This window comes from Gymnodraco acuticeps, unplaced genomic scaffold, assembly GCF_902827175.1.
Source record: "Gymnodraco acuticeps unplaced genomic scaffold, fGymAcu1.1, whole genome shotgun sequence".
Taxonomy (NCBI): Eukaryota; Metazoa; Chordata; class Actinopteri; order Perciformes; family Bathydraconidae; genus Gymnodraco; species Gymnodraco acuticeps.
Window position 1 is genome coordinate 1,199,640 of NW_022989913.1, and position 20,710 is coordinate 1,220,349.

Below are 20,710 nucleotides of genomic sequence, written 5' to 3' on the forward strand. Positions count from 1 at the left end.
TTCCTAAAAAAGTGGGTTTTGCCCCCTGGGTATATGAAAAATACGCAGCTAGAAAGACTACAAATCCCAGAGTCCCGGTCCCGCATGCTGGCTCTTACGGAACCGACTAACACCCCTTGTGTGTATGTACAGCTCTCAACATGCCCAGACAGTGATTTTCACCTCTTTTAATGCTTTTCCCCTCATTCTGAAAGAAAGAAGTGAAATGTGCTAACGTGACGGCCTTCTTGGTGTGTGGTGCGAGACGGGAGATGTAGTTCATTGAGCGGTTTCACACAAAAAAAGTCTTAGTTCACAGTTTTACGGCAAAACATTTTTTTTTTACCTGCAAAATTATCTTTTAAATTGACAAACATCATATGTGAAATTCGTGGCACAATTCAAACGGGATCGAAAGATAATCTTTCTCTCGCCATTGACTTCAATGCATACTTTTTCCGAAATAAGGTCCCATGGAGGTCCCCCGGAAAGAGAGGGACTTCGCCTCTCTGTTTAAATTATGTCTGGTTCATTTATTGACTCATTATATATCTGTTTTTAGAATCATTCTAAGGAGTGGACAAAGATATTGGACTTCAAATATAATCGTGTTAAACGAGCAGTGAAGGAGCTTGCTAATGTGTTCAGGGGCATTTATGAATCAAAAAGCACAAAGAAGACTGTGGAGGAACCTGTTTCAGGTCAATTGCCTATCTCAGGTATTGAATACAGGTGGAATTAATATAAAACAATTGAAGAAACAGTCATACAGCACCTGAAATTACAATATATTACATGTCTGCATGTTTATCTCCTTTATCTAACCTTTTCAATGTAGGACGACGGACTGTGTCATTCTCAGGAGAGACTCAGAAAGCCTCTAGTGAGGATGTGGGAAGGAATTCAGAAGGTCCTGACAGAGATAGAGCAATCAAATTTGAGAAGGTTTGTTTGCTTACAAACTATAAAACATTGCTCATATAAAAACCATACGCATAAATATGTCAATGCTTAAATAAAACATCTTAATTCCAGGAGTTTAAGAAGCTTTATGAATACTTTACTGAGAGGATATTCGATGCACTGGTGAAAACAACCAAGCTATCTCTGAAGGCCCTGAGAAGGAGAGTGTGTGGCACTAAGTAAGTGTCTGTTTTATTCAGCATGTAAAAATAAAAAAGGCCAAAATCTAATAGGAATGACATGATCTCTTCCAGATCGAAATCAACAAAGTCTAAGATGGTTTCGCTAATAAATAGTGAAGTCCAGCTGATTATACCAAACGTGGTGAGTTTCTACTTCTCATTGGCAACTGATTCCACCTCACACAAGTACTGTTACTTGTTTAAAGGAGATGGATAACTTAGATCTCCTTGCCAATTGTGTTAAACAGAAAATATGTGTTCTCTGTCTGATGTTGTCATCAGGTAATGATTCCCGCTGTAGAGGAGATCCAACAGGCAATCAACCGGCTAATCGACTTGGTCTTGGAAATAAGCAAGGGCATTGCCTGGCAGCGGGAATACAGTCATGATGGCACCAAGAATAAAGGTACGTTGTTGTCAGCATGCACATGGATGAATACCTGAAAGACAGACAGAAATCACATACAGTGTATCCTTACATATAAAGAATGTGGATCTGAGGCAACCACCTATTCGTCTTATTAAATTGAAACAGACGAAATGCATTAAATTAAAGTTTAGTAAGTCATATATTTGTAGGCTTTTTTTTCAAATATAGAGAGGCGAAGTCCCTCCCTTTCCGGGGGACCTCCATGGGACCTTATTTCGGAAAAATTATGTATTGAAGTCAATGGGGAGAGAAAGCGTAAAGTAAAGTGAAACCACTCAATGAACTACATCTCCCGTCTCACACCAACACCAAGACGGCTGTCACGTTAACACATTTCACTTCTTTCTTTCAGAATGAGGCGAAAAGTATTAAAAGAGGTGAAAATCACTACAAGTCTGGGCATGTTGAGAGCTGTACATACACACAAGGGGAGTTAGTCGGTTCCGTAAGAGCCAGCATGCGGGACCGGGATTCTGGTTCTAGTTGCGTATTTTTCATAGTCTTATATTTCAACAGTTTTACGACAAACTGTGATTTTTTTTTTTACATGGAAATATTTTTTTAAGATTGACAAACATCATATGTGTAATTCGTGGCACAATTCAAACGGATCGAGAGGTAATCTTTCTCTCCCCATTGACTTCAATACATAATTTTTCCAAAATAAGGTCCCATGGGTCGGAAGTAGATGGGCGGGACTTCGCCTCTCTATAGTCAAAATACATTTAATCTTTTTTTGTGATGTTCATACAGGCGGAGAAAAAGAAAATTTCTATCACAGAGTTGTTGAACACAAGGACATAAAAAAGGTTGTGGTCATTCTGAAATCAGCAGTCAGCACCCAAAGGAAAGAAGCAGCCGGTGTTCTGAAGCAATTCAGCCCATTCGGAGTGCTTTGGGAGGTTGACAGGAACCTCAAAGTCAAGGTTTGTACACATAACATAAGACCTTTTGGCAGAAAATATGTTTTCCAATAATGCTGATGATGAAGATGATGACCAATGACATCATGTTTATCTTAACTTTTAAAGGAATTCATGGACAGCAATCCATCCTTGATCCAGATCAAATCTGAAATCCAGCACTACGACTCAATTGAAAAAGATATTGATGATATCAAACCCATCATTATTTTGGGGTCGACTGAATTGTCAACAGGTACGGTAGCAGTAATAATGTACAGCATCAGGGTTTCACTTGATACTTGAGAGAAAGCATTACAGTACACAGCCAGAGGATGGTCTGAAGTGTTAGAGTTTTTTACTTTTACAGTTAGAAGCAGCTATGTGTTGAGCATGATTGTCTGTATATGTAATGACCTTTTGGGAACACCACATTTTCAACATTTAAATGTTGTAATAATATATTTCTGTCTGAAACCAAGCCGTGTACATACTTACCGACATTGCTGTCACAGCCAATAATTTGTTTACAATAAAAAAAACCCCTCTATCATAGGGAATTTGATTTCAAAAATGGATTTGATAGCAACATTTTGGTTTTGCCGTGATTTGTAGGTCGGGCCTGGTTTGTGAACTGTGCTTATGTTAGAGCGAAGGGGTTGCATTTTCTGCACTGTAAATTATATCTCTTGAATGCAGCGCCATTAAGGAAGTCCTTGACAGTTGAGACAAAAGCCTGGAAGAAGCTTTTGTGCAAATACCTGAAGGAGAAGTACAAGAAGAAAATGATCGACACCAGCATCCATACTAACAAATACATTGTACAACTATCCCACCCTGTGGCTAATCTCGAAGATGTGCGCAAATCCATGGGGGCCCTGTCTAAGCTCCGGGATGCTGAAATACAAACTGATATGACATTGATTTCCATTGAGGTATGACATTTGTTGCTTATCAAATTTTAAATCTGTGTGCTCTGAAAAACGTTTGATCACGCCACGGTGGTTCAGAAATGTTGTTTTTTCCTTGATAAGTAAGAACTGCATTTTCAATGATGTGCATGTCAAATAACCATTTTATGATGATGTTATATGTTACAGGAAGCTTTTGAAATTTTGACTAAATATGAAGCAGATGTGACCAAAAGAGAAGCAGAGGGAGTGTTCAATCTGAGGCATTTCTTCACAAAGCTTCAGTCTAAAGCTGTTAGTATTATAATTGTATTCATATATATATTTATATTTTTTGGTTTTATAATGTGTTCTTCTGAAACGTTTTGGTTCCTGTCTTTCCCAGAGATTAGTACAAGAAGAACTTGTTCGTAAGCAGCCCATTTTCAAACAAGACCTTCTGGAGGGTGTAACTACTTTCCAAAATGATGTTGGCACTTTTTTGAATCAGTATGATACAGTAAGTCATCTGTGAATTTGTAGGAAAGATGTTTATCATTCAAAGTCAATTAATCAATTAACTGATTCAAATGGTCTTGCTTTTAGGAAGGCCCCATGGCTGATGGAATTGCTCCCCAAGAAGCCAGCTCCAGGCTTCGGATCTGTCAGGTAACACAAGAAGAGAGGCCATATATTACATATACAATTTGTAGAACACTTCATTTTTAATTGTTTTAACCTGTGAACCATTACTCCAAATAATTTAATTGTGACCTCACTATTTTTAGCCCATGTAAAGAAGAAACACAAATTGAATTAAACGAAGTAAGATGAAAGAAAATACCATCAAATGAAAACCTTGTTGTTTGTTTCTCCTCAGACTCAATTTGAAGAACTGTGGAGGGATTTCACCACGTATAACTCTGGGGAGCAACTCCTCGGCTTGCCAGTCACACAGTATGACTGCCTACAGAAGAAAAAGTTTGTACAACTCTACAAAAGCTACTTTACCTGGAGTTCTTGGTTAAGTTGTTCATCTTGATAATATTTGAAAATGTGTTCAGACTAATTCAATCAATGATTTCCTTTTATAACTTTAGAAAAGAGCTTGACCTCCTGCACAAACTCTATGGCCTCTATGATGCAGTGATGGGTAAAATCAGCGGGTACTATGGCATTCTGTGGACAGAAGTGGATATTGAGAAGATAAATGGAGAACTTTTGGAATTTCAGAACAGGTAATCCAAGTATTATTGTTGTTTCCCCCCACCTCACTGTTACAGCCAATATGCACTATGCTTTTTATTTGTTGGGAAACAACATTGCTTATAGCAGTGTTTCTCAAAGTGTGGTCCGTGAGCGCCCCCTAGTGGTCCGTGAGTATATCTCTCAGTAGCCAACGATATGTGAGTCTGTTGGACATAAACTCCATAATAAATGTAGTCTACATTTCATAAGAGGTGTAAAACCTGTGAGCATTTTAAATCGCATTTAAAAAATGGAACAGTATAGTAGTTGTATTTGTATTGTTGATTTAATGTGTGAACGAGGCGATACAGAGAGGTCACGTTAAGCTGTTGTTATTATTAGGCTGTACTTTGTTATATACTGTTGGAGTGGTAAGCAGGCCTATTGTTTTGAGGTATTTGGGGAGTTAGGTGGTCCGCGAGTGTTTTTTTATTGGTTAAGTGGTCCTTGGTATGAAAAAGTTTGAGAAACACTGGCTTATAGGTAAGCATGTGCCAATATAAAAACATGATTGCACAAAACACTGTAATGTGGCCCATTAATACAATATCATCTCTATAACTTCTGTAGAAAGTTACAATTATTAAAGTATATGTAGATACAACTTAAACTGTTTGTCTATTTCTTTTAAACCTTTATATCAATGTTGTTCCCTATGTCTAGGTGCCGAAAGCTACCTAAAGCACTGAAGGACTGGCCAGCTTTCATGGACCTGAAAAAGACAATTGATGATTTCAGTGAGTCATGTCCTCTGCTTGAGATGATGGCAAGCAAGTCTATGATGAGGAGACACTGGGACCGGATCACAGGCCTGACTGGGCACCATTTTGAGGTGGAGTCCGTGACCTTTACGCTGCGCAACATCATGGAAGCGCCTCTTCTGAAGTACAAGGACGATATTGAGGTTTGCTGGCTTCTTGGATACTTGTCATGCTGCCTCCCTGATGGCTCCCACAGGATTGTAGTAGATCTTCGTGGATTCATCTTCTCATTACAGACACATGCATTTCCTAACATTTGGACTACCTATGCTGTAAAATGTATTATCTCTTCGATCTACACACAGCATCTATTGCACGTCTGTCCGTCCTGGGAGAGGGATCCCTCCTCTGTTGCTCTCCCTGAGGTTTCTCCCATTTTTCCCTTAAACTGTGGTTTTTCTCCGGAAGTTTTTCTTTGTACGATGTGAGGGTCTAAGGATAGAGGGTGTCGTTTTTTCTCATACTGATATTCTGAACAATCTGTGCTGTTGTATTTGCTGTAAAGTGTCTCTACTGTAGGCTATTTTTATTTTATGTACAGCACTTTGGCTCGACCAAAAATCGTTTATAAATGTGCTATATATATAAAACTTGATTTGATTTGGGTTGCAACCTGCCCTAATTTCTAGTTACAGTATTTGATCTAATGTTGTTCTCCTAAGCTTGATTCTTTCTTTGCATCTGTAGGACATCTGTATATCGTCTATAAAGGAGAAGGATATCGACGCCAAGTTGATACAGGTGAAAGAAGTGTGGTCCGTCCAGCTCCTGAGCCTGATCAACTTTAAGGATAGAGGTGAACTGATGCTGAAAGCGGCGGACACAACAGAGATCCTTACCTTCCTGGAGGACAGTCTAATGGTGCTGGGGTCACTGCTGAGCAACAGGTACAGCTGAGCAACAGGTACTGCAGAGCAACCATTGAAGCCACACAGTGCATCGTGCAGTCTTAAGTAACTAGTGTCCTTGTCTTCCTTTTATAGGTACAGTGCCTTCTACAAAGCAGAGATCCAGGAATGGGTGTCAAACCTTTCAACATCATCGGATGTTATTGAGCAGTGGGTAATTGTGCAAAATCTGTGGATCTATCTGGAAGCTGTGTTTGTTGGGGGTGACATTGCCAAAGACCTGCCACAGGTAATACGAATTGACTTTATCTTAAAGGTGGGGTAGGTAATTCACTTCAGAAACACTTTTGTTATATTCCATGGAATGCTCTTAACATCCCGATAGCAATGAATATATTAAATGCTTTGACAATAATACATAAGAAAATGTCATCTGTGGAAGCCGTAATACTGTAAAAAGCAATCATCTGAGTCGGCCCGGCTAAAATAACTGGATGGCCTACCTGCCTGTCAGCCTTCCATCTGTGCACAAACTTATCTCGTGCCCTCATTGGTCATGTGCGCGTTCGTGTGGGTTGGAGGAGGGGCTCTGTAAGGAAGTCTGAAGGAAGGGGCAGACCTTTTCCGGTTGTGTACTTTCAAATTCTAGCGCACTCGAGCTGGTTTCTCCATCCTTACCTACCCTACCTTTTAATGTTTGCAAATAATAATTATCAGCTTTTAAATAAACCTCAAATGATATATATATTTTTTCCAATGTAGGAAGCAAAGCGTTTTCAGAACATTGACAAGTCCTGGGTTACAGTAATGCAGCGAGCCCACAAAGTCCCAAATGTGGTGGAGTGCTGCGTGGGTGATCCAATTCTGGTACAGCTCCTCCCAGATCTGCAGAAACAGCTGGAGTTCTGTCAAAAATCTCTGGCTGGGTAAAGCTTTACATATTTGGTATATATATATATATATATTGTTGTATTATTGTTTTCCATTCCAGCACTGTCATTAGGCTCCTTCTTTTTCCTTCTTTTCATTGGTTAATACTCACATATGCAAACCCTTTGCTGCAGTTGGTGGTGGCGACGTGTTCACTGGAGTTCGTGTGATCTGACTCAACAGGTACCTTGAGAAAAAGAGGCTCCTCTTCCCACGGTTCTTCTTCGTGTCTGATCCATCCCTTTTGGAAATCCTCGGACAAGCCAGTGACTCTCACACAATTCAGCCACATCTTCTCGGAGTATTTGACAATGTTAACGAAGCGGAGTTTCATGCAACTGAGTATGACAAGATTATGGGTGTTATCTCACAAGAGGGAGAGAAGCTTCCGGTATGTAACGCTGATTGCAGAATCATGTACTAACAACATGTGGAGCTTCATTTGGTACTCCTAATGTTAAGCACTTCTTTGCAGTTGGTGTGAATCAATTGATTTTAATTACTTTATAAATTGTTGGGAATCTTTAAAACTGTATGATTTAGTATAGTGTGTATTAGGGCTGCTCAATTAATCGTATTTTAATCGCAATTACGATTTTGGCTTGCAACGATTACGAAAACAACAATCTAAATAAAACGATATATTTTTTTTTTTGGTTTTTCAGTTGAATTATACTTAAAGTTCAGGGTAATCAACTGTTCAAAACATACTGTTCCATTTTTTTTTTAAATAAATTGATGTTTTCAAAGTAAATGGATAATTGTTTTTAATAATCGTGGTATCAATTATTGATCCAAATAATCGAGATTATGATTTTTGCCATAATCGAGCAGCCCTAGTGTGTATGTGTTTTGTATGTAAATGTATTAATTGATACATATATTATAATTGATACAATAACTTTAAAATGCTGTGTAGGAGAGGGGAAAAAACACCTTAAAATTGTACTTGAGTAAATGCACTTTGCTGATTTCCTCTCTTAAGAAGTATAGTATCTTGTATAGTAAATGTGTATTTGTGTTTTCAGCTTGACCACCCTGTCATGGGACAGGGACCCGTGGAGCTCTGGCTCGGGCAGCTGTTGTTACAACAGCAGGCTTCATTGCACTCTGTAATCAAATCTGCAGATCTAGAGGTCAACGATGAAGACTTTGAACTTGTGCCTTTCCTCGACAAGTTCCAATCCCAGGTCTGAGTACACTAGTGAATATGTGCTCTACATTGACTGTACCTTGTTTACCTTGGGTATCAGCTCAATACTAGGCGTGGGTCTTTTTAGATCGATTTTTCTCTATTGTTTAAGTTGGATACGAACAACCAACACTTGAAGATGTTTCCACAAAAATAATGACTAATTCATATCCTGATTAAACTACTACGTGGTGATCTCTTTATATGCTTTTTCTAGGTGGGCTTGCTGGGGATCCAGATGCTATGGACAAGAGATTCAGAAGAGGCACTGCAGTCTGCTGAATATGACAGGGAGATCATGCCTTTTACCAAAAAGAAATTTCTAAATCTACTCGGCGCACTAATTAAACAAACAACCTGTGATCTGACCAAATTTGACAGAATCAAATATGAGACGCTCGTCACAATCCATGTGCACCAGAGTGACATATTTAATGACCTAGTAGGTTCTACGAATCTTTATATCTTTATCTTGACTGTTTTTTGTAATGTATCCAAGATGTTGATGATATCCTGATTTGTCCTCAGGTAAAAAAGCGTATCAAATCTATCAGTGACTTTGAATGGCTGAAGCAGAGCAGATTTTTCTTCAAGGAGGATTTGGATAAGGTCCTTGTGTCCATTACTAATGTAGACTTCATGTATCAGAATGAGTTCCTAGGCTGTACCGACCGTCTGGTCATCACCCCTCTGACTGACAGGAAAGAGAATTATATATTGATTATATTGCCTTTCTCTACACTCTTTATTTTCTAAGTTGAATCATGACATTTATTTTGATCAACAGGTGTTATATCACACTGTCCCAGGCTCTTGGCATGAGCATGGGAGGAGCTCCAGCAGGTCCCGCTGGCACAGGAAAAACTGAAACCACTAAAGACATGGGTCGCTGCCTCGGCAAGTATGTTGTGGTTTTTAACTGCTCGGACCAGATGGACTTTAGAGGACTTGGCAAGATATACAAAGGTATCCCGGGCACTAAAATGATTCATCCAGCAGGGTCTGTAACATTTCAATTGTCTGATCATCTATTCTTTTTCAGGCCTTGCACAGTCAGGGTCCTGGGGCTGCTTTGATGAGTTCAACAGAATCGACCTGCCAGTGCTTTCTGTTGCTGCTCAGCAGATCTACATTGTCCTGATGGCACGCAAGAAAGTCAAAACCTCTTTCATCTTTACTGATGGAGACTTAGTGCATCTGAATCCAGAGTTTGGCCTGTTTATCACAATGGTAAGATACAAAAATGCACAGGAATCTCTGTAAAATACAAAAATACACTAAATATGTTGTGTCTCCGTTCGATATGTAGAACCCAGGGTATGCAGGTCGTCAGGAACTTCCTGAAAACCTAAAAGTGCAATTCAGGACAGTATCAATGATGGTACCAGACCGGCAAGTAAGTCATAGCTACATGTGCTGGAAAACAACTGTTTTTGTAGTGCTCTAATCATTACACATGGTAAATGTTCTGCTATTGTTTTGGGCAGATCATCATGAGAGTCAAACTAGCCAGTTGTGGATTTAATGACAATGTCATATTGGCCCAGAAGTTCTTTGTCCTTTATAAACTCTGTGAAGAACAACTTACAAAACAGGTGAGAATGTTGTGGCCGATGCTTGATTCCTATTTTGGTATGAGGCTTGACCTACTGACAAACGTCTTCTGCTATTTGTCAGGTCCACTATGACTTTGGCCTGAGGAACATACTGTCTGTGTTAAGAACACTTGGAGCCAATAAAAGAGCACGCCCTGAAGACACAGAGTCCAGCACTGTCATGAGAGTTCTACGTGACATGAATCTTTCTAAATTGGTATTACACAATCTAGTTTTGTTACCACCTTGGATAAGATAACATACTTCGGAGGTATAGTACTGTGTCAGTGGATACTGTTTAAGAGAATCTTTCTGTATATTTCAGGTGGATGAGGATGAGCCTCTCTTCCTCAGTTTGATCAATGATCTATTCCCTGGTATCCAGCTGGATGGGAGCACATATGTTGAACTTCAAGTTGCTGTGGCCCATCAAGTTGAGCTTGCTGGTCTAGTCAACCACCCACCATGGAACCTGAAGCTTGTTCAGGTACCTCAGAAACTCTTTACCTGTATGTCAAGCTCCTGTTGTGTTGTGCTTTGATCAAACATGACTCAAATGTTTCCTTTACAAACAGCTTTATGAGTCTTCTCGAGTGCGTCATGGCCTGATGACTCTGGGTCCAAGTGGAGCTGGAAAGACTGCGGCGATCAACACACTCATGAAAGCTATGTCTGAATGTGGAGCCCCTCACAGAGAGATGCGCATGAATCCCAAAGCAATCTCTGCCCCACAAATGTTCGGTCGTCTTGACGTAGCCACCAATGATTGGACTGATGGAATCTTTTCCACTCTGTGGAGGAGGACGCTTAAAGCCAAGAAAGGTTAATGACTTAATAACTAACAAAACGACAACAAAGATTCAGTTTTTAATGTGGAAGATATGGTTTGATATTAAAACATTACGTTGTTATGGCTTTGAAATGTTCACACTTTAGGGGAGTTCATATGGATTTTGCTGGATGGCCCTGTGGACGCCATATGGATTGAGAACCTCAACTCTGTGCTGGATGATAACAAAACTCTGACCCTGGCTAATGGTGACCGGATCGTCATGTCTCCATGCTGCAAGCTGGTGTTTGAGGTGCACAACATGGATAATGCCTCCCCTGCTACTGTGTCCCGGGTGGGTATGGTCTTCATGAGCTCCTCAGCTCTCAGCTGGCAACCCATACTCCAGGTACAGTTTATTTGTTAAATGATCAAAGAATAGTGTTTGCAAAGAATAATTCTTCTTTTAAAATTGTGTGTTTAGGTTGAGCATGTTCTTTATGTTCTAGGGATGGGCTCACAAGCGCAATGCAAGAGAGGCAGAAAGCATTTTGACTCTGTATGACAAGATATTTGAGGACGCTTACTTATTTATGAAACAGAATCTTAAACCAAAAATGGAGCTGTTAGAGTGCAACTACATCGTGCAGGTATGTACACACAAACATGTTGAAGACAAACAGGAATTAGGAAGTATGTGTCATGAAACACTGAATGATCTGAATATGATCTACCCTACAGTCTGTGAATCTGCTGGAGGGCCTTATCCCAACCAAGGAGACAGGGGGCTTGGCCGGTGACCACCACCTTGAACGTCTTTTTGTCTTCTGCCTGATGTGGAGCCTGGGAGCCCTTTTGGAGTTACAGGATAGAGAAAAACTGGAGAACTTCATCCAAGCTCATGACAGTCACATTGATGTACCTCAAACCCAGCAGGGGGAGACTATATTTGAGTACATGGTCAACACAAACGGTACAGCATTAAAAACCACCACTTTGCTGTCTTTAACAGTTTTTTAAACTGTTTAAAGTGTTTAAAGGACTGTTACTGTATACATCTATGATTTGTGTTTCAGGTGAATGGTGCCATTGGAATAACCTTGTTGGAGAGTATATCTATCCAACAGATTGTGTGCCTGACTATGCTTCCATTCTTGTGCCAAATGTGGATAACACAAGAACCTCCTTCCTCCTGGAGACTATTGCCAAACAACACAAGGTGATCTTGTCACCTATAAAATAACACGTGTATTTACATAAAAAAAATATAAATACTGGTTTTTTTTTTTTAACATGTACATATTCTTTGCATAGGCTGTACTGCTTATTGGTGAACAAGGGACAGCGAAGACCGTCATGATAAAAAGCTACACAAAAAAATTTGATCCAGAGACAGACCTGTCCAAGTCCGTAAACTTTTCATCTGCAACAGAACCTATTATGTTTCAGGTATGTTATTTATCATGCTCTCTATGCATGGCTTTGTACAGTTTTGAATCAGTTGCAACAGTTAGGAATCAGATTGCAACAGTTAAGAATCAGTTGCAACAGTTAAGAATCAGTTGCAACTGTTTTGAATCAGTTGCAACAGTTTTGAATCAGTTGCAACAGTTAAGAATCAGTTGCAACTGTTTTGAATCAGTTGCAACAGTTAAGAATCAGATTGCAACTGTTTTGAATCAGTTGCAACAGTTAAGAATCAGATTGCAACAGTTTTGAATCAGTTGCAACAGTTAGGAATCAGTTGCAACTGTTTTGAATCAGTTGCAACAGTTAAGAATCAGTTGCAACTGTTTTGAATCAGTTGCAACAGTTAAGAATCAGATTGCAACAGTTTTGAATCAGTTGCAACAGTTAAGAATCAGTTGCAACTGTTTTGAATCAGTTGCAACAGTTAAGAATCAGTTGCAACTGTTTTGAATCAGTTGCAACAGTTAAGAATCAGATTGCAACAGTTTTGAATCAGTTGCAACAGTTAGGAATCAGATTGCAACAGTTAAGAATTAGTTGCAACAGTTTTGAATCAGTTGCAACAGTTTTGAATCAGATTGCAACAGTTTTGAATCAGATTGCAACAGTTAGGAATCAGATTGCAACAGTTTTGAATCAGTTGCAACAGTTTTGAATCAGTTGCAACAGTTTTGAATCAGTTGCAACAGTTAAGAATCAGATTGCAACAGTTTTGAATCAGTTGCAACAGTTAGGAATCAGTTGCAACAGTTAAGAATCAGATTGCAACAGTTTTGAATCAGTTGCAACAGTTAGGAATCAGTTGCAACAGTTAAGAATCAGATTGCAACAGTTTTGAATCAGTTGCAACAGTTTTGAATCAGTTGCAACAGTTAGGAATCAGTTGCAACAGTTAAGAATCAGTTGCAACAGTTTTGAATCGGATTGCAACAGTTAGGAATCAGATTGCAACAGTTTTGAATCAGTTGCAACAGTTTTGAATCAGTTGCAACAGTTAGGAATCAGTTGCAACAGTTTTGAATCAGATTGCAACAGTTAAGAATCAGATTGCAACAGTTTTGAATCAGTTGCAACAGTTTTGAATCAGTTGCAACAGTTTTGAATCAGTTGCAACAGTTAAGAATCAGTTGCAACAGTTTTAAATCAGATTGCAACAGTTAGGAATCAGATTGCAACAGTTTTGAATCAGTTGCAACAGTTTTGAATCAGTTGCAACAGTTAGGAATCAGTTGCAACAGTTAAGAATCAGATTGCAACAGTTTTGAATCAGTTGCAACAGTTTTGAATCAGTTGCAACAGTTAGGAATCAGTTGCAACAGTTTTGAATCAGATTGCAACAGTTAGGAATCAGATTGCAACAGTTTTGAATCAGTTGCAACAGTTTTGAATCAGTTGCAACAGTTAGGAATCAGTTGCAACAGTTTTGAATCAGTTGCAACAGTTAGGAATCAGTTGCAACAGTTAAGAATCAGATTGCAACAGTTTTGAATCAGTTGCAACAGTTTTGAATCAGTTGCAACAGTTTTGAATCAGTTGCAACAGTTTTGAATCAGATTGCAACAGTTAGGAATCAGATTGCAACAGTTTTGAATCAGTTGCAACAGTTTTGAATCAGTTGCAACCGTTTTGAATCAGATTGCAATCGTTTTGAATCAGTTGCAACAGTTAGGAATCAGTTGCAACAGTTTTGAATCTGTTGCAACAGTTTTGAATCTGTTGCAACAGTTTTGAATCAGTTGCAACCGTTTTGAATCAGTTGCAACCGTTTTGAATCAGATTGCAATCGTTTTGAATCAGTTGCAACAGTTGGGAATCAGATTGCAACAGTTTTGAATCAGATTGCAATCGTTTTGAATCAGTTGCAACAGTTGGGAATCAGATTGCAAAATATTTGTTTTTCTACTAAAGCGCACAGTGGAAAGCTACATTGAGAAAAGGATCGGCAGCACCTATGGTCCCCCAGGGGGGCGCAGGATGACTGTCTTCATTGATGACATCAACATGCCTATCGTCAATGAATGGGGAGATCAGGTGTTTATATAGCAAGTTTTTTAAATTTGATTTGTTGACTATGTTATGTTCAGTCTGAGTATCTTCTGTGTCTGACTGCCGTTCCAGATCACAAATGAGATAGTACGCCAGATGATGGAAATGAAGGGCATGTACAACCTAGACAAACCGGGAGACTTCACCACTATTGTGGATGTAATGATTCAGGCTGCCATGATTCATCCTGGTGGTGGGAGAAACGACATCCCACAAAGACTGAAGAGACAGTTTACAGTCTTCAATTGTACTCTGCCATCCAACACCTCCATTGATAAGATCTTTGGTAGCTGTCTCTAACATTATGCATTTTTCTTATTCTTTTTGTGTCTATGATACGCATCGTTTTTACATACTCTTTCTGTGCAGGTGTAATCGGCAATGGATATTTCCATGAATGCAGGAATTTCAATCCTGAGATTATAGATATGGTAAAGGGTCTGGTGTCTGCTGGGAGGATTTTATGGCAGTGGACGAAGGTGCTTACTGAAAAGATGATGTGAAGTAGATTATATTGATAGATTGATTAATGGTATACATTTCTTAATGAAGAATGACCTGATTTGTTGTTTTCTTATTGAAGACAAAAATGCTTCCTACACCATCCAAGTTCCACTACGTCTTCAATTTGAGAGACTTGTCCAGGATCTGGCAAGGGATGTTAAACGTAAAGGCTGAGGATTGCAATGATATCCCCACTCTCTTGGCTCTTTTCAAGTGTGAATGTACGAGGGTGATTGCTGACAGGTACCGTGCTAACAGACAGTAAAGCCCCTTTTGCGTACTCCAAAATGGCAGAATGGCAAACTGAAACATTATTTTGTTATAGGTTTATTTGCTCAGAGGACCGACAGTGGTTTGAGAAGGGTGTGTCGCGTGTGATTGAAGAGCATGTTGACCCCAGTCTGGTCCCAGGACTTCACTCTGAGCCATACTTTGTGGATTTCCTGCAAGAGGCTCCTGAGCCCACTGGAGAAGAAGAGGAAGATGCCTGTTTCGATGCCCCCAAAATTTATGAACTGGTAAAATGTATTATTTACAACATTGTTTGATATCTGTGAAATCAATGTAGAAGCCTGTCACCAAAATATGTGCAAACTAAAATTAATTCAGGTGCCAAGTTTTGAGTTTTTATCAGAAAAGCTGATGCTGTACCAGACCCTGCACAACGAGTTCGTCAGGGGCTCTAGCCTGGATTTGGTTTTCTTCACAGATGCCATGACTCACCTTGTCAAGGTCAGGGTACAAGCCAATCAAACCATTAATTATCCTGTACAACGGGCGAGAGAATCATTCTAACTATTTTGAGATTTGCCTTCCTATAGATCTCACGAATCATTCGAACTGACAATGGTAATGCCTTGCTTGTGGGAGTGGGAGGATCAGGGAAACAGAGCCTGACTCGCCTGGCCTCATACATAGCAGGATACAGCATCTTCCAGATCACATTGACTAAGTAAAATCTTATATCCAATATAAATCCTTGTGATAGTTCATTCACGTTGGCCTGTTTAATTCTACTTGGGATCAATGATAGTTTGTTTGTTAGACACTGCTTACTTTGTTTCTTCATCAGAACATACAACATGAGTAATTTCATGGATGACCTCAAACTGTTATATAAAACCGCTGGGGCTGAGGGAAAAGGCATCACCTTCATCTTCACGGACAATGAGATAAAAGATGAAGCCTTCCTTGAGTACCTCAACAATGTCCTTTCTTCTGGAGAGGTGAGTACTTCAATGTGTTTAAAGCCCCAAATAAGCTGATTTTGAATTTGGACATTTAAGAACTCTATTTATTATTATTAAAACTTGTAATCATTACTGTCAGGGAATAATTTCCATAGATGTTTACCTTTTTCCCTCTGACGCAGATGCCCCAGCCTTGGGCAGCATGCTATCTCCCTTAAGGAGGGGCTGCCCTAGCATTTTGTTGTTGTTACCAGTTTGTGACCGGGCAACTCTCGGTCAGAGATAGTTCAATCAGGAAAGACGGTTTTGATGTAAGAATACATATTTATTACCAGGAATACACAAATGAATGTAATTAAGTGTTGGCGATTAGGCCCCGTTGTGCAGGAGTATCATTCGGGAGGGGAGAACTGATCCGATGAAACCCCCCGGGGTCTAGACACTGGTGGTGGTGAATGGATAGTTGGGGTCGGTCTGAAGAGCTTAGCTTGACCCTGGATTCAGATGGACGGGAGGTGAAAAAGGGGTGGAGGAGGGTTGCGTTGAGTCACCTGAAATGACAGCTGTCGGAGGGGGGAGAGCAGATTTAAAAGGGTTAGCGGTGCGCTATGATCCCCCGATCACTTATTGAGAGGAGAGAGAGTAGTAACATAGAAATAGTAAATGAATCAGTAAAGACAGTCTTCCTGGTTGAACTTGCGCTGAGCTTCATTTATTCTTGTGGGACACCTGGAACACATCCTTCTCGGGGTGTAGATGACCCCGAGCCATAAGCGACAACAACTGTGATTCAGTGTCCTCAGCTGTTTAGTCTATCTATTGAAGAATGTTGATTATTACACTCTGAACTAGTTAAAACCTGGAACTACAGGAGGGTTCTTCAGAATTGATTGTGGCATCTCAACCGTGTGGTCAAACCGTGGCCCTGTCTTGTGAATTCTCCGGCCGAAGCTCCGAATAAACCATCAGTGTTTGCCATCAAAGCTCCAGCTCTTCATCGTGTCTCTCTCTCCGAGTCCTGACTCCAATTGCTTCAGAAGTTTCCCCCATACCTGCTATATCACAGAAACAAAGAAGGTAGAGAAAGCTGTTGGGTAAGCTTTCACAGGTCCTGATATCAATGTGAAATATCTGTGTGCAGGTCTCCAACCTGTTTGCTAAAGATGAGATAACAGAGATCACCCAGAACCTGATTCCTGTAATGAAAAGGGAGTTGCCTCGTATTCCACCGACTTTTGACAATCTGTATGACTACTTCATATCCCGATCCAAGAAGAATCTGCATGTCGTGCTTTGCTTCTCTCCGGTATGTGAAGCATTTTATATTACCAAATATAATGGTCTTATGATTTTATGTTTGCTCATATTCTTTATTTCCTTTATATTTCTCTATTAGTTTTGTTTCTTGCATGTCGATTGTAAACTTTAGCATTTAACTGGCAGCAAGCTAGACATACATAGGTCAATGTTCTCATTTAAATTATATATATATAATCTACTCAGGTGGGGCAGAAGTTTCGCAACAGATCCCTCAAGTTTCCAGGGTTAATTTCTGGCTGTACCATGGACTGGTTCACTCCTTGGCCCAACGAGGCTTTGGTGGCTGTATCCAACTACTTCTTGTCTGAGTTTCCAATGGTTTGCTCTCCTGAAGTGAAGAGTTCTGTCGTGACCACCATGGGTACATATCATGACAAAGTGTCTGAAACCTGTGAAAGCTACTTCGAAAGGTATAACACGCAAATCTAGGTTCAGTTTGTTACATTGTAGTTATTCATATAAACATCAATCTTTTTAATCTAAAGACATATTTTACATGACGTTTTTTGTGGTTCATTTTATCTTTCAGGTTTCGGAGAAGAACTCATGTCACTCCTAAATCCTACCTCTCTTTTGTAAATGGTTATAAAACACTGTACACTGAAAAGCACAGCTACATCAACACGCTTGCAGAGCGCATGTCTGTTGGTAAGAATGTTTTGGGAACAGGGTTATGACATGTGTATAGACAAATGAGCAAGGCGTATTAAAAGATGTTACTTATTCCAGGGTTGGACAAACTGATGGAGGCGAGTAAGTCTGTGGCTCAACTCTCCAAAGTTCTTGTAGTCAAGGAAAAGGAGCTGGCTATTGCATCTGTCAAAGCGGACAAGGTAAGTTATTAAATCACCTTCAGCAGCCACCCGCGATCCGGCACTTAATTTATTCTACTAATTCATCCAAAAAATAAAAAAGTATAATTCACACACACAAAGATAAACAAAATTAGTAGAAGCGGGAGGGCTGAAGCATAGCTTATGGGAAGTAGCCCTCCCGTGAATCATCCTAATATAATATTGGCATTATTGCGTCAAAAACGTATAGAAATGAAGGAGTACAAAGAAATATATAAAATAAATATATAAAATAAAATAAATAAAAGTTAGGGCAAGAAAGAAAAAAATGCATATATATATATAAGAAAACTAGATATAGGGTCATTTTCTGCACATGTCAATAGCAGTTGACTATCTTTTTTGAAAAGGAAAATACTGTACATGTACACATGTACTTGGCAAATAAATAATAATAATATATGCATAGAAACATTGTGGATACTTATTTTCAAGTGACTTTTTTTACATTCATATGTTCACACATACACAATATATACATAAGCACCATATGTTCAGGTGTACAAGTACACAAATGCAATTTCCAGGGCTGAAATAATAATTCAACCGCATAATGATGAAAAGAAATAAGAAGGAAACAATTAATAAAAAGTAATGTAAACAATATTAAATAAATAAAGAAACTGAGAAGTTATTAAAAAAATAACCAATGGTTAGCTGGAGTAATCTGCAAATATACATTTTTGGAATTTAGTTTTGAATTGTTGATGACATGTGATATGTGAACGGTCTGGGTGAAGTCAGCATGGATGGATTGATGGTTTTATGTATCTTCTCTAGAAACACCATATTCTTCTTGTGTGCATTCAGTGCTTTCTGGTATTCATTTGATATACTTTATTTATTTATACATGTCTTGTTGCCTACACATAGGTTGTGGCAGAGGTAACTGTCATTGCTGAAGCTGCTACTATTGTCAAGAATGAAGTCCAGATTGTGAAGGACAGAGCCCAGAAGATTGTGGACGGGATCGAGAAAGAGAAAGCTTATGCGGAGGGAAAGCTAGCGGCTGCCAAGCCAGCTTTAGAGGAGGCTGAAGCTGCACTAAATGTGAGTTTTTTTAAAACTATTTAAAGTATTTAGGAGGCTGTGGCTCAGTGGATAGTGTGTGCTGGACTTCAAATCAGGGCATAGCAAGTTCGAGTCCCACTGCAGTCAGCATGTCGTTGTGTCCCTGGGCAAGAGACTTCACCCCAAATTGCTCCTGTGGGGATTGTCCACAGTACTGAATGTATGTAAGTCACTTTGGATAAAAGCGTCTAACAATGTATGTATTTATTCCATACATAGTGCTCTTCATGATATCATTAAAATATTACAGACCATCAAGCCTGCTGACATTGCCACCGTGAGAAAACTAGCCAAGCCTCCGCATCTGATCATGAGGATTATGGACTGCTGCCTGCTGCTATTCCAAAGGAAGTTGGAAACTGTCTCTATCGATCCAGAAAAAAATTGTATCAAGCCATCATGGTCAGATGCATTGAAGGTAAAACATATTTTATTTGATGTTATATTTTTATTTTGCGGGGATTCTCATGACTTGTAACCTTCACATTGTAAGCAGTTTCTGTAATTCCGACATTCCGGCAGTTTCTGTAATTCCGACATTCCGATATTACTAGAAATGTTGTCTGCATGTACATTCCAGCATGTGTTTTCTGTAATGGTAACAATAATAACGTTGCAAAAAATAATCCATATTATCAAGTTTCTTATTGCTCCCTTTTGTCCAACGTTCCTTCCTTGTCTTGTCTTTAGCTCATTAGTGCCACTGGTTTTATGACCTCACTCCAGCAGTTCAAAAAAGATTCAATTAATGAGGAAATGGTAGAACTGTTGCAGATGTACTTTGACATGGATGATTACACAATGGAGAACGCCAAGAAAGTGTGTGGTTGTGTCGCTGGTCTGCTAGCATGGACGCGGGCTATGTCAACATTCTTTGGCATAAACAAAGAAGTGCTGCCACTCAAGGTAAAGTTTATCTTCATGGCATCCAACCAACGTAACGTAGATCTGGCTAAGTTGACTCATGTTCTTTAACATTGGGTTCTAAATGTTCTACTTTGAGCCATTTTTTAGATATACATACAAAATAAAATGGACTGCATTGTAGACATTAATCAAAATCCCTTCATTAGTCCCACGGAGGGGAAATTTGCATAGTTACAGCAGGAAAAAGAGCCACAGACAGCTTAATGTTACATATGTTAAATATGTGACATGCATTTAAAAAAAAGTACTAAGTTATGATATAATACAAAATATACAGTATAATACAAAATAAAAAGTTACATAATTAAAAAGAAATACACATCCTGTAACAGTTCTTAGGATTTAGCAGCCAGGTATATATTACACAGTTATTAATGGCATCTATATATATTGCACATATTGCACATAGGTGGTTGGTATTTAACAGCAGCAAGTTACACAATTTACAAAATACACACCTTGTAACAGTTCTAAGGATTTAGCAGCCAGGTATATATTACACAGTTATTAACGGCACATAGTTTGTTAGTATTTAGCAGCAAGGGGTGATATAGTCTGTGTTGTGGTGTGTGTGTGTGTGTGTGGGGTCAACTAGGGGCTGTGCTGGTTGTATAGTCTGACCGCTGCAGGAAGGAAAGA

The 20,710-nt window shown here is 39.3% G+C and overlaps 1 protein-coding gene across 1 annotated transcript in view; it reads left to right on the plus strand.

Annotated features, from left to right (window-relative positions):
- LOC117541284 (dynein heavy chain 8, axonemal-like) overlaps positions 1-20,710 on the plus strand; it is a 46,539-nt gene that overhangs the window by 10,494 nt on the left and 15,335 nt on the right. The window contains exons 21-68 of the mRNA XM_034208479.1: positions 542-698; positions 818-924; positions 1,015-1,121; positions 1,197-1,266; positions 1,407-1,530; positions 2,308-2,480; positions 2,586-2,712; positions 3,156-3,391; positions 3,557-3,661; positions 3,753-3,866; positions 3,953-4,015; positions 4,227-4,327; positions 4,447-4,584; positions 5,258-5,498; positions 6,043-6,242; positions 6,339-6,492; positions 6,966-7,129; positions 7,317-7,524; positions 8,162-8,323; positions 8,543-8,767; positions 8,854-9,026; positions 9,113-9,291; positions 9,368-9,555; positions 9,635-9,721; positions 9,813-9,920; positions 10,003-10,137; positions 10,246-10,407; positions 10,496-10,742; positions 10,857-11,098; positions 11,199-11,339; positions 11,431-11,662; positions 11,766-11,908; positions 12,004-12,138; positions 14,068-14,190; positions 14,278-14,491; positions 14,575-14,684; positions 14,789-14,952; positions 15,035-15,227; positions 15,319-15,441; positions 15,531-15,661; positions 15,782-15,935; positions 17,041-17,205; positions 17,403-17,629; positions 17,749-17,867; positions 17,949-18,052; positions 18,947-19,123; positions 19,395-19,562; positions 19,835-20,050. Of these exons, the coding sequence (XP_034064370.1) occupies positions 542-698; positions 818-924; positions 1,015-1,121; positions 1,197-1,266; positions 1,407-1,530; positions 2,308-2,480; positions 2,586-2,712; positions 3,156-3,391; positions 3,557-3,661; positions 3,753-3,866; positions 3,953-4,015; positions 4,227-4,327; positions 4,447-4,584; positions 5,258-5,498; positions 6,043-6,242; positions 6,339-6,492; positions 6,966-7,129; positions 7,317-7,524; positions 8,162-8,323; positions 8,543-8,767; positions 8,854-9,026; positions 9,113-9,291; positions 9,368-9,555; positions 9,635-9,721; positions 9,813-9,920; positions 10,003-10,137; positions 10,246-10,407; positions 10,496-10,742; positions 10,857-11,098; positions 11,199-11,339; positions 11,431-11,662; positions 11,766-11,908; positions 12,004-12,138; positions 14,068-14,190; positions 14,278-14,491; positions 14,575-14,684; positions 14,789-14,952; positions 15,035-15,227; positions 15,319-15,441; positions 15,531-15,661; positions 15,782-15,935; positions 17,041-17,205; positions 17,403-17,629; positions 17,749-17,867; positions 17,949-18,052; positions 18,947-19,123; positions 19,395-19,562; positions 19,835-20,050 (7,536 nt within the window). The remainder of the gene's footprint in view (positions 1-541; positions 699-817; positions 925-1,014; positions 1,122-1,196; positions 1,267-1,406; positions 1,531-2,307; positions 2,481-2,585; positions 2,713-3,155; positions 3,392-3,556; positions 3,662-3,752; positions 3,867-3,952; positions 4,016-4,226; positions 4,328-4,446; positions 4,585-5,257; positions 5,499-6,042; positions 6,243-6,338; positions 6,493-6,965; positions 7,130-7,316; positions 7,525-8,161; positions 8,324-8,542; positions 8,768-8,853; positions 9,027-9,112; positions 9,292-9,367; positions 9,556-9,634; positions 9,722-9,812; positions 9,921-10,002; positions 10,138-10,245; positions 10,408-10,495; positions 10,743-10,856; positions 11,099-11,198; positions 11,340-11,430; positions 11,663-11,765; positions 11,909-12,003; positions 12,139-14,067; positions 14,191-14,277; positions 14,492-14,574; positions 14,685-14,788; positions 14,953-15,034; positions 15,228-15,318; positions 15,442-15,530; positions 15,662-15,781; positions 15,936-17,040; positions 17,206-17,402; positions 17,630-17,748; positions 17,868-17,948; positions 18,053-18,946; positions 19,124-19,394; positions 19,563-19,834; positions 20,051-20,710) is intronic.